This window comes from Curcuma longa, chromosome 15 (genome assembly GCF_044706935.1).
Source record: "Curcuma longa cultivar G26 ecotype Majalengka, Jawa Barat chromosome 15, ITB_CL_G26_1.1, whole genome shotgun sequence".
Lineage (NCBI taxonomy): Eukaryota > Viridiplantae > Streptophyta > Magnoliopsida > Zingiberales > Zingiberaceae > Curcuma > Curcuma longa.
In genome coordinates, this window is record NC_133875.1 from 6,830,645 (window position 1) to 6,844,784 (window position 14,140).

At 34.9% G+C, this 14,140-nt stretch overlaps 1 protein-coding gene and 1 non-coding gene across 2 annotated transcripts; both read right to left on the reverse strand.

The window, feature by feature from the left end:
* Positions 1-697: 697 nt before the first annotated feature.
* Positions 698-770, reverse strand: TRNAA-AGC (transfer RNA alanine (anticodon AGC)). The gene has a single exon. It is a non-coding gene; the product is annotated as a tRNA-Ala (tRNA).
* A 641-nt stretch (positions 771-1,411) lies between these two features.
* On the reverse strand, positions 1,412-13,639 carry LOC141846519 (eukaryotic translation initiation factor 4B2-like). Its single transcript, XM_074734562.1, has 3 exons — positions 12,390-13,639; positions 3,768-4,202; positions 1,412-1,832 (listed from the first exon to the last, which is right to left on the reverse strand). The coding sequence occupies exons 1-3, from the start codon at positions 13,571-13,573 to the stop codon at positions 1,808-1,810; spliced, it is 1,644 nt and encodes a 547-aa protein (XP_074590663.1). The 5' UTR covers positions 13,574-13,639; the 3' UTR covers positions 1,412-1,807.
* Positions 13,640-14,140: the final 501 nt, after the last annotated feature.

The window sequence follows — 14,140 nt, forward strand, 5'->3', positions numbered from 1 at the left end:
CTACTCTCTCTTTATTTAAGGGTGCGCCCAAGTTCCAAAAAAGGACCGTTGAATTTTTTTCGAAAGTTGTGTCTTGTGAAAATCTCTTCGGAGAAGGAATATTCATTGTCGATAAGGATTTGATTCATAAATAATAAAGGGTTGTTCGATTTATAACGTTCTTTTGACGACAAACGTGAAGAACAAGATCGATAAGAAATCACAGTGTTTAATTACTTTTATAATATATAATTATTCGTTCATGCAAATCAATCTATCAACAGTCCATGGATCTCAACTTGCACAGTACAAAAAGTATATCCATCAAGCCTGACTCTTTTGCAAAAGAATAGCTTTCGAGGAAAACCTAATTTGGGAGAATGAGAAAGTAGGACCGATTATGCTTCAAGCTTGATTGAATATCGACCTTGCCCTTGAGGACAATCCTAATTTGGGACAACCGCCAGAAAATAATATCAATCTTGCTTCAATCTTGATTGAACAGCGGCCTTGAGGACAGTTCTAAGGTGATGCCAGCCACTCAACATGCTGCTTTGAAATCTCCAACTCGAGGCTCCAATGGAGGATGAGACAGGGCATAGTGATGCAATGTTACACGAGGAGATATTGGAGAGGCTAAATAGGAAGGAACAAAATGATCCACAAAGGAGGGGGAGGAATGGCCCATTGGCAAAAAAATAAAAATAAAAAATATGAATGGAGATGCGGGGTATCGATCCCCGTACCTCTCGCATGCTAAGCGAGCGCTCTACCATCTGAGCTACATCCCCATTGATTTTAGCACTCAATTATCTTAATTAAATTCAAGTACATTTAGATCAGAAAGCAAACTTAGCCATTTCCATTTTGAAAGTAAATATTTAACGCCCCATACTTGAATACTATTAAGTCATTTGAAATAAAATATATTTAATCTAAAAAAAGTGAGAAAATATTTTTAATTACAAAAAGAGTTTGAATAATGCAGTTAGAAAGTGTAAATGCGTTAAGTGATTAATGTATTAAAAATTATTTTAAAAAAAACTTATAGATATAAATCAATAAGGCCAGCGAATCTTACTAGTTGAGACCCAAATAACTCGTCACAATATAAACCCAGTTAGTAGTCGATCATTGTTAGAAATCGGTTCTCATGGAAATTTAACATTTTGTGCAGCAATAGAAATGTTTTCCAACAAAAATTTGCATGATAGTCAATGATTGAAAGCCTAAACTGCTCAAAATTATCCTAATGATCATTCCAAACTATTAGAAATTTCTAGCTGCAATTACCATTGCCAAACCATACGTACTACAATGTACTTGATTATATCGTAACAGACACAGGCTTCCATGCAAACCAATATTACGTTCATCAAACATGCAAATCATCCGCAAGAACCCCTTCCCATATGTTTCTCAGAGATTCACATCCTTTTAACAAATGCAACTTTTTTGTTTAAATTCGTCCATAATCTTAACTACAAATGTATAAAACAAAACATCCTTACACGATAGCATGCAAGACAAGTGTTTTAACTCATGTTCATGAGGACCAGTTGCAGTTTTATAGAAACAAAGTAAAATGATGATGAAGAGATCCAACAGTTGGTAAAAATAGGACATGTTTTGCCTCGGCATGATTGAAAAATAAAAGTTTGCACCGCACAAATGCAGCAATAAATTAGGCGATGAAAAAGTCCCCATCGCCATTCAAGTCTCGTCACCAACTGCAGGCCAAAAATGAAACAAGATGGAAGGGTTAATGAATTGACACCGTTGCTGGTTTTTGCTGTCTGAAGCCAATGAATTGACACACAACATCACTTCACCAACCCTCCCTAGCACTGGACCTGAAAAAAAAAAAGTACAAAAACAGAAAACAATCTGAGAAAGAATGAAAATGAAACAGTCAAAAACCGATCACGAAGAAATAAGTTGCAAGAGTAATCCATCTGATAAAAAAGTAAACGTGACTTGTTTAAATAATTTGAGAGGTCAGTCACCCTTCGCCACAGTTTGTAGGAGTGAAAATATATTCTCTTTGAAATCAAAGACAATTGAACCAACTAAAAAACTAGCACTTTTATGTTCTCAGTAATTGTAGTTGCATAGACAAGTTTAAAATTAACGATAGCCCAAAATCACACTCCAGCTCAAACAAGAGGTTTTCTTAGAACATTTAAGTTTCACAGCTAGTCAAAGGATAAGTATTTGCAGCAGAAAACTACTTTATCAGTCTACAAGCCAGAGAAAATGGGAGGAAACCTAGAAAGGGCAAGTTTGGTGCTTGGAATAAGTAATGCCTAAAGAATTAATCAAGGCAAGTGCAAATTGTGCTAATGAAATTGCAGCAATGTTGTTCGATTGGTTGCTTACAAACACCCTACCCTTGTTGCAATTGTAGTAATGACGACCAATGCAATAATACTTCTGTAAAGATGATAAAAATATTCCAATACTTCACTACAACAAGCTCTAGAAGTTCAATTTTATACAAAAATATAAACACTTGTTCGAAAATAAGCAAGGTAATGTTTTTTAACTAGACATTCTTATGTTAATGAAATTAAAAAGCAAACTTATTATCAGACTTTTTTTGTCTATATCAATTTTACAAAGTTATAACACCATGTTGATTTTGTATCTTTAAACCTAGTCAAAGAAATATAATCTAATTCTTTATTTTCTTTATATTTTATGATAAAAAATATAAAATCATGCACTAATAGTGCTAGACTCTAACCAAAACTATTTGAGATATCTGATAATTTTCTATTTCTACATATATACAAAGAAATGGATTGGTATCAAATAATCTGTTAAGTCTATATCTATGATGACATATCGAACATTTTCATTTTTCAAAAAATTTGTTTAAATATCACTTGCAGGTGGCAATCACAAAATGCAATTACTTACAAATCATCAAATAAAACATTACGTAATACAAAAAAAAATTAACAAATTTGAATATCACTAGTGATATTATTTTCAATAAGAAATAAATGGAGACATTAGATTCATATAATTAACCCTAAATAGTTGGGATAAACATGGATGATAATGAAATAACAAGTGCAGTTTGTACGGCTTAATTATATATAAAATTGCAGCTTAGATAGCAATAAACCAAACATTTGCAAAATAATTATTCTACTAACTGCAATTTTTTACTGCCAAAGCCACACTTCCAAATCTTGAAGAAATCAAACAATTCCTGAATGCTAAAGCTACTTCCAATTTTGGAGGAAACCAAATAACTCCTAATCCAATTTGATTTAGTATGACAAACACTAATTAAGACTAAACCATCAAAATTGGCCAACTCAAAAAATGAACTCTGTATTCATGTTTTACACTTCCAATCTCAAGCTAAATCAATAACTCAAAACTTCAAAAGTTAACCAAAGAAACAAATCCACTAACTTAAATTAAATTTATTGAATGGCAAACCCTAAAGCATAATTTATTGAATGGCAAACCCTAAAGCATTAGGTATACTTTAAAACCTAAATCATCAACAGAAAAGGAAGATAATTTCATGAAGATAACAAAATGTGGTAAAACTAATCAATAATAATAATTTAACCCAAGAATCATAAATGGTTGTGAAACGGAGCAACAAACAGCCACTAAGAAATCAATAATAATAATTTAACCCAAGAATCATAAATGGTTGTGAAACGGAGCAACAAACAGCTACTAAGACATGATTTCCCAAAGAGGTAAAGAACAATACCATCCAAAAGAGCAAGAAAAAACAATCATAGGGGTATATGATGCACCTGTTCCCATTCCTGCTGTCAAAGAACCCTCTATCTCTCCGGCCGTAAAGCCCTCGCCTATCATTCATTGGATTTCTCAGAGCATCCTCTGTCCCACTTCTTGACTGTGGTGCATCGACAAACTCAACACTCTTAGAACTTTCAGACATGCCAGACCGAGATGGTGGTCTCGTAGATGATGTATCACTCCTTCCAGCTGCAGATCCTGGTCTAGAATTTGCTGTGACCTTTTGGCCAAACCGAACCTTATCATCCAACTGACATGCTAGAAGTTCAAGATCGCTTTCCTTGTTGGCTATCTCTTCGTGGAGCCTAGAAAGTTCTTCAGAAGATAGTTTTACAACCTTACTATTAATGCCTAACTCAGCTTCTTTAGTCAATGCCTTCAGATTATCAATTTCTACTTTCAGCACCTTTTCTTCATCAGTCTGAGGTCTGAGAATCAGTTTAAAAAAAAGCTTGTAAATAAGAAACATAAACGTAAGAACAACACTTGATAACCATGCTCAAACCACACCTGAAAGGGTACAACACAACATCGAAACATAAGCTTGAAGCTTCAAGCGTGCTATTATCTGAGGAATTATGTGCTAGTCTATGGCTTGTCCAGCAAAAGCAAGGCATGTATATCTTTAAAAGTTATTAATTTTAATTGTCTTTCTTTCTTTTCATGTAACAGTAATGTTCTTAAAATAAAAGCAGAATGAAAACACAGATTCAAGAGCAAGTTGACAAGTATAATCATTCCATGATTCTATCTCTTGACGGACCTCTAAAACAAAAGGACAAAGACAGAATGAATTATGCAAGAGTTATTGTAGTGGGAAGAAAGGGAGAAAATACAGAGGTACAAGGGAAGTGAGGTAGAAAGAAGCATGAGATATTCAATCTCAAACGATGTTGGTGAGAACAAAAGGAAACACAATTAAGAAAGAGGCAAGAGTGAGGCAGTAACACTAGAAAATATGCAACATATTATAATTGAAAACAAGATTAGATAGAAATTAAAATAGGATAAGGAATGGAGGAGACTCAAGGGGCAACCTGCAAGAAACTCTATGGTAAGGAAGATAAGAGAACACTTGGGCCTTGTTTACTTGTGATGATTTTGTTGGTTTCCGAGAGAAGGTATCCACTTACAGTGAATCCAAGAAAAAAATCATTACTTGGGGTGAAATGGGCAGAGGACTTTTCCACAATAAAAAATATCAAGGTTTTACCATATTTTCTGTCTCTCCCTTCCTTCCATGATACCACTCCTTCCATTCTCTCAGATTCTTTTCTTTCCTTTCAACATTCGTAAAAATGATGTTAGTGACATTGAAAGCCAGTATCATCTATGCATTCAAACCATACCTTCTAAAACATTGTTATTAACATTATTGTTAGGGACCTAATTGTAAGCACTAGGGACCTAGTTGTAATACCATTCAGTACAAGCAACAAGATATAATTTTAAGACATAGGTAGAGGGACTACTTAGGTAAAGACAACTCTTTAACATCTTTCCAATTAGCAATATCATAGTTAATGCATGCACTACCTCACCTCATCACCTCAAGACTTGAGGATTTCCATTTCATGCCTAGTTAACAAGCCACCACACAAAACAATTTACAAACCCTATGCAAACAGTCGTCAAACCATCACTAAGCAAAACAGAGTTGACTGAAGGCCATCCTGTTTATTCAAATTCCACATCTTTTTCAATCATTATGAAGAACACCTGTTTTCATTCAATACACAATGTAGAATTATATATAGCAATTCTTCTTCTGCAAAAGTTGTAATCTTCACTTATGTTTTGGATATCTTCAATCCCAAATGATGTTACTTTCCACGACCACTTCACGATTTCCTCCCGCTACTAGTGCTCCTAGCTTTTTGGCTCCATAAATATTACTACAAAAAAAGTTGAATAGAGAGCTATGTTCCATGGTCACTGCAATCCAAATCTAGTTCATGAGCCAAGATCAACTGGAACACACCTCTCCGCCCAAGTAGCCAAAATTCCTAAGCCTGCAAGAACCTCATGGGAGTGGATTGACACTTAGTTGCTTGCCTCCTGGTAATCCATTAATCTCAATCTTAAAGCATAGTTGCTACTTATCTTGTTATTAGATACCTAGACAAAGATAAGGATTAGTACAAGGGTCATATCTCTCGACCTACTATGCAATCAGCAGTCTCTTTCAGCTGTGGCAGTCTAACACAGACAACCACACATATCGGCTGATTCCAAGTCATTGTTGCTAATCTTAGAAATATCTTAATCGCATCAAATATACGGATATTAAGGTTATACAGGATCATTTCGAAAAGCTCCTTACCATTATATTTTGTCACACAATCTGACCTGTACTAGAGCCAGCGATGGCTCACATCTTAGGAGGCATCTCAATTTCCCCCTATCAATATTTATATGGGGATGTTGAGGACATCTACTATATCTATAACATCATTTGATCCCTCAAGTAGACAAATTTGCTTCAATCACTCATCATCAAGATGGTTTTGTGACAGCAGAGGTCACCAGAGAAGCCATGGAGTTCATACCAGTGGACACAATATCCTTTAGAAACTGCACATGGCTCAGTCAAAATAGTCACTCAAGATGGTTCATTGCTACAATCCCCTTGAGATCTAGCTCCACTATCCTAGTTCATATTGAGTACACTCATCTTCTATAGTTTTAGATTGCGACATATCCACATATATCCACATTCAAGATTGACTTATCTCTTGAAAGCACTTATATTGCATTTATGATGCATTCCACTGCTCTTCTACTTGATCCTTGATTTAAGTGCCTCTAAATGTGTCTTATAACATCTACTCATTCTCTATCTTTAATCGTTCACTTACTATTGCCATATTTACTTATGATTCTTGCAAAAGATATTGGTAAATTGCTGTTTCTCCATATATACTACGTTCCTTTGTACTTAATGTACTTTCATTTCCTTCTGAATTCGTCAACAATTACTAAACTCGCTAAATTTTTAAATTGCCATATATATTGGTAACATTGTTTCCATTTAAGATTCACAAGCAAGGAAGGTGATTAAAATGGAGTATGAATCTCAAAATTGGTAGACCATTTGCACCACCTTCAACTATTCATGGTTGAGCCCTCTAAGCTTCCTCTGTACATTTATAAATGTGTTGGTCGCCAGAGTCTTCCTAATCTTGGGAAGATGGTATCTAGCTTATTAAAAGTCTTAAATGAGAATCTTATTAGTTGGGAAAACAAGTTGGTTGGATGTATGTTTACCAACAATGACAATACAATGTGCTACTGCACTAGGTTCTCAAATCAAGATTCATATTGTGAGTCATTTTGATACATTATTGAACCGTGAATCATATTCAACCAGGAATTATAAGATTCAAATAAAAAATTTTAAAATATGTTAAAATAATTCTATTTCATTTTTAATAATTTGTGATATATAAAAGTATTTAAAATAATATAATATTTCCTTTAACTACATATTTCTATTATCGAGTAAGTTTAATATTGTATCCTACATTAATGACAATGCATATTATTTAGTTCACTCCATTAAGAATTGAAATGAAAAGAGAAAGAAATAACTTGTCAACTGCTTTTATGATAGAAACGAAGGCATCTTAGACATGACATGACACCTAAGTCACTATTGATTTCATCCTTATTGTCATTTTATATATCAATGTGACAAGATTTTATTCTTCTCTATTATTAGGTGTTGAGTTGAAACTGACTATCTCAAACTCACTCTATCTCTGCTTGATAATTTTTTCCCTACTTTGCCTATGTAAACTTTGACAAGTCACTCTTGTAATCATTATGATTCTATTGTACAAAATATTTTTTTTTTATTTTTTATAATAAATTTAGATTTAATGTGTCTAATATTGGGGCTTAATTTAATTTCTTAGCAGTTAGATTTAAACAACAACCAAACCTTTATCCCAATAAGTGTGATTAACTATATGGATCCTCTTACATCATTGGACTCAATCCCCTACTATATGCTCATCTATATTTAAATAAATTTTATCATGTTTTATCATTGCTAACCAAATGTTTTTGATTTCCCTCTTCCTCAATTGATGTATGTATTTGTCATACTCTCACATCGCCTAACTAAGACATTTATTGACTGCCTAAGTACATATTCATATAATCTTAAATGTGTCTCTCAGAGTTTTCCCTTAATAGACGCAATCCTAACTTTCTCTCTAATGTTCTCATTTCTTATTTGTCTATCTCATTGCTAACCATATCTTTTTTATCTCCGTCTTCCTCGATTGATGTGTGTATTTGTCAGTCTCACATCACCTAACTAGAGCATTTATTGACCGCCTAAGTACATGTTCATATTATTTTAAATGTGTGTCTCAAAGTTTTCCCTCAATAAACACAACTCTGATTTTTTATCTTATATTCTCATTTCTTATTTGTCCAAATCTTTTTGATCTCCCTCTTTCTCGATTGATGTGTGTATTTGTCATAGACTCACATCGCTTAACAGGGGCATTTATTGGGTGCTTAAGCACACACCCATATTATCCTAAACGTGTCTCTCAGAGTTTCCCTCAATATGTGCAACCCTGACTTTCTCTCTGATATTCTCATTTCTTATCTATCCATTCTCGTATCTTTGCAACTCTCATCTTTTATTCGTGTGCTCAATGCATACTCCAACATCCAACTTCAAATAACATAGCAAGTTTAACCGTTGTGTTGTAAACCTTCCCTTTAAGATTTGAAGGTACCTTATGATTACAAAGAGCATGTGACACTCTCCAATTCAATCATCCTTCTTGTATTTTATGTAAAACATCTCTATTGATGTCTCCATCTTTTTACAAAAAAATCCTAGACTTAAAACTCTCAGTTTATATTCTAATATGACTAAACTTAAATTCCATATATTTTATTTTTGCTTTATTAAGTCTAAAACATTTTACTTCTAGTCTTTCCCCTGAAAATTTGAGCTTAGTATTTACTTTTTTACATGTCTCATCGACCAAAATAATGTCATTTGCAAATAACATGCACCATAGTAATGTGTTTTGGACGTCTTCAACTAGTTCATCCATGACCAGTGTAAAAAGATAAGGACTTAAAATTGATCATTGATATACCTCTATCTTTATAGAAAACATTTTAGTTAACCCGTCTAAAATCTTCACTCTTATCATTAGATCCACGTACATATCCTCATACATAATTCTTTTCTATAATTCTCAACATAATTTCTCTCAGAATTCTATTATGTGGTTTTTCTAGCTCAAAGAATATCTTGTGTAAGTCTTAGCGATTAAATTTGACTTTTAATTTATTTTGTTCTTATGCTTAGAAGCATATAAAATGAGATTCATATCAAATCATAATAAATTGGCTTAAATCATCACGATTCCTTTCACTTTTGATTAATATAAAAGAATCATATCAATTATATTTAAATCATATGATATGATACGAATTGTGAATTGTATAATTCTAACAACTGTACTTTTGTATAATGCTACCCAAACTCATATAATTCTATTCTACCTTTATTTCTTCGTTGATTTCACATTCTATTGCTAAGACCATTTTAGAGGCAATTTCACATACAGGTGAAGTACGCCATGGTCAAGTAGATATAGACCTCACTTAGGTAATCTTTGCATGGCTCCTTCACTGATTGAATATTGAGAATGCCATGCTCCATGCTAAACCTCATGAAAGAAGTGTCAATGGAGCAATATCCAAGGTATGTTACTCAGGAGAAGAGTAATCTAGTATGCACATTGAAAGTATATATATAATCTAATGTGATCCCCTAGAGCATAGTTTAGGATCAAAAGTATCTCTAATCACTTAGTATTTCATGTTACCTCTCCATCTAAAAAAGTATATTATTCTTATCATCTATATGGGCAACACATTATACCTAGCGAGTACAAAACCAAACATACCATTCATAATCTGTGTTATCAATCAATTTCCTAAGGCCCTATGTCATGATCATTTAGAGGTAGTACTGAAAATTCTAAAGTGCCTAAAGAATAATCCAAGAGAAAAATTCGATATTAGGATCGAGGCAAACATTAGATTATAGGGTACATTAATGTTGATTAGGTAAATTCTTATTAGGTAGGATGTCTCACCATAGAATATCCAAATCCAGCTATTATATATTCTAGGAGGTAATTTGATTTCTTAGAAGAACAAGAAGCAAATTATTATAGCTAAATCAAGTGAAGAGGTGGGATAGGCTACTATCCTAGCTACATGCTAGCTTATTAGGATTAAACAGTCGATGACCAAATTAAAGCATGCACCTAAAGAATCAACGGAATTGTATTATGACAATTAAGATATTATGCACATCCTTTGATCCAATATTCTATAAGAGGATAAATAAATTGCATAATTGTCACTTCATCATAGAGAAAGTGCAATTTAATGAAGTTGCCACATCCTTTATCATGAAGCATCAATGATCAGCTCGTGAAATTGCTAATTAAGTCTTTAAGAGATCCTAGAATTGAATATATCCATCATCATCTTGAAGAAGAGCATTAGAGACCCAATCGTAATGCTAGGGACATAGTGTAAATACCAATGATAATAATATAGGTGTAGGGTGTAATTTTAAATTAAAGAATAATAATCATAGATAGAAGAGACTATGTGGAGGAAAATAGCCTAATAGTTTCTTCATTAATCGTGGCAATTATGTCAGAATAAATAAAAATGAAACAAATAGGCTGTTGCATTTAGGTTTTAATGCCACAGCTTGTCAACTAAGCCACCAAAGTTCTAGCTTTCAAAAGAGGTTGATGAAGTATTTGTTTCCTATCAGTCCAAGACCAGGACAACCAGGAATAACTTGTGAACCACTACCTTAGGTAGTGCTAGCTTGAAGTTACTTGATTAGCAAGATCTAAGACATCCAAGTATTTCATTGTCTATGTGAAAGGTTATATGCAACTTTTCACATATATAGAATACTTCTTCAATAGGATAAACCCGTGATTAATGTAAAACAATAGACTACTATTTTAATATTTTGAGATCAAATTTAGTTTGAGTTACTCAAAACCAATAACATCACCCTCTATGAAGTGGTTAGAATAGTTTTTTTTTTATATTTTCATAAAATAACATTATATCTCTTGAAGAAACCTCTCATGTCAATCTCAAGCCCAGATATAAGCCAGAATGAAAAAGGATTATGGATAACAATTCATGTCATCTTAATCATGTCATAAAGGGATCATGTTATTCGATCAACAAAAACTATACGAGATAATATAAAAATAATTTAAATTTAAAAAAAATATGTAATGAGATGTAAGATTAACTTAACTCTCTAAAGAATTGACTTATAGAATATAAAAGCTATTAATTTTATACATTTGGGTCATATAATATCACTTTTGAGGTTTGTCTCTTTAATTGTATTTTAGGTTGAATAGAGTTTAATATTATCAGTTCTAAAAAGGATGAGAAACAATTTGTCATTAGAAGTGTCTAAGCTGGTCTTAAACCATATTTTGTAATAAAGCTATAATATAACCCATCAGTAATGTAAGAAGTCTTTGTCCAAGTACTACAATATCATATTCTTTGCATAGAATTCAATGAAGGAATAAAATAGCCAACACCAAATACATCGGGCACCCACGGTTAAATGATCATATTTAAAAAAGAATTTATAATTGTGCAGGCATAGCATACATGCATTATGTGTTCATAGAATAACCTAAAAACCACTATTTTTTTTTATAAATCTTGCTTCCTCTCAACAAAGGGAGCTACTACCAGCTGCATGGATTAGAATACAAGCAGATGCAGATTTAATGTAATTGTTAGATATTAGAGTCACATCTAAAGCAAAGTAGCAGATTACAATGAAGCAAGATGGTTGGATCAAGTTGAAAAGTGATCCAACATTAACTATTTAATTATCTACATTTGCATCCTTGCAGTTAGCCTTTAAATAATGAGTGTAAAGATAAGAAAAGATGACTGTGAAAGAATCCAATAATTGTTTATTTCCAAGTCGTGTTGATCATTTTCTCCTCTATTTCTTCAAGTTTCAAAGTTCCGAGTAGTAATAAAGACCAGGAGTGCAATTACTAAATTCAGAAGTTCAGAGTTTTGAGCTAAATGACAACCAATAAAAAGCAAGGGAGTAGGAATTGTTTCGAAGCATTTGTTATCTCCAAAGCAAAAACGCCTAGTCTAACACAGTGCTAGGACAATTTAATAAGCACAGTGACATACGTAACATATGTTGGAAAATTAAGTACAGTGAATATTTTTTTTTTAAGTCAAGAACAGTGAGCTAGGCCATTCAAGTTATATTTGTATTGTCAAATCATACGAATCCCACAAAAATAATAGAGGTGGAAAATACAAGCAATATAACTTAGCATAAAAAACACATCTCAATGCTGCTACGCGAGTTGACTCCGGAAGCAATTTTCAATTAGATTGATGCAACCAAAAGGCTAAAAAAAAGTAACAAAGTCATGTCACACAAATAATGAAAAAAAAAAGTAAACAAAAAGACTCAATAGTCACAAATTCTACTTAGAGTCAGGAACAAGTTAAACGAAGGAACGAGTCCTAACCTTTCCACACTGCGGTGTTCCAGATCCTTGTCAATTTTCCTCCAATCTATACCTTTCTCATGCAAGAGAATCTCTCGAGGCTTTGCATCCCCAAAAGGATTCGTCTTTGGTCTAGACTTCACTGTCCCTTCTGCTGCAGCAGATACTGATTGTGATCGTGGACTTCCGGCCCTGTTTGATTGTGCACTAGAAGGTCTGCTTGAATGTGAACTAGTAGGCCTGCTGGTCTTCTTTATCTCAATATCAGAGTCCAACCTCTTCCAGTCCACGCCTTTCTCTGCTAAAATCTCCTCTCTCGGACGCGCAGCCCCAAACGGGCTTGGTCGTGTTCTTGGAGGCTCACTCGATGCAGTAACATCCCTCTTTGGCGGATCTAAAATAAGCTTTTGTCTTCCCTGATCGTTCGGTATTGATCCTACTCTATCCCTACCCCATCGATCAGAATCAGAGAAGGCACGAGAATCCCCATACCTAGATCCAGAGCTAGGGTAATTAGATGCCGGTGTCTTCTTTGTGGTAGCCCAGTTATCTACTTCATCAGCCCTAGATGAACTGCCACCGCCCACAAAGCTATACGAATCCCGCCTCCCGCCATCGGCCAGTTGAGGAACAAATGCCTTCTTTCCTGAACCCCAGTTGTCGACCTCGTCAGCCCTAGACGGCTGGTCAAAATCCGAAGCCCTAGTAGGCCCCCTCCGCTGATCCTCATTGAACCCACCGTAGCCCCTCCTTCCACCTCCGTCGCCGCCCCACGAACCATCTGCCTCGTCAGACCTACGGTTAGGAAAACCCCCACGGGCGCCACCTCCACCACCATACCCTCGGAATCCGCCGCCGAAGCGGCTATGTTCTAGCTCCTCCTGGGATCGCTCCCTCGGGCCAGTAGGGAGGAGGCTCATCTCGGAAGGGGTGAGTCCCTTCGGCTCGAAGGGCTCTCGACGCCCGCCCGTGCCGGCGACTAAGCTGCCGGCGTTGAACTGCGCGAGGGGGATGGTGACGCCCTTTTTCTTCTTCTGCTTGGAGGAGGTAGCCGCTTCCTTGAGGCTGGGGAAGCTCTGTACGGACTCGCCGGCGAGGAGGGAGTTGGGCGGAGGCATATCCGCGGCCATCCGCTCGCGCTCCTCGGCCTCTGCTTGCTCGGCGTCGAGCGCCCATGCGCCGACGCCGCCCCATGCCTTGGACATTGAGCTGGAAATAGGTTTTGATCGAGAACGCGGGAGAAGAATCAGAGAGACGAAAAGGCACTAGGGTTCATCGTATTTGTGGACCAACGGAGGTGCTATCGTAAGCCACACGGGACTCGGTTAAAGTGCGCCGGGAGAAGCTCATTTAGTTTAGTTGTTTAGCATCACAATGATAATTAAAAATAACATTGGCAAAATAAATTAAGTAAAAAATAAAATAAAATAATTATTGATTAATTTTTATCATCAACTTGTAGTGATCACATATACTAGTTGTTCAAAAACTCAATCACTTGACGGGTATGAAGTTCTTATGAATTCAACTTGTATACATGGGCATCCTTCAATCCATTGCTCTAACTCAGTCTTACATGTACATGGCCCCTCGAGATATGGTATAGGTTGATGGATTCTCCAAAACATTATAGTTTGATTCTCGATTAGAATATACATATTCTTTATTTGATGGAAAAAAATTATAAAAAATAATATGAAATATAATTATTTAAGCTGATCGAACTACCATTTGATAGAATATGATCTACAATGATGGATAAAATCATGAAA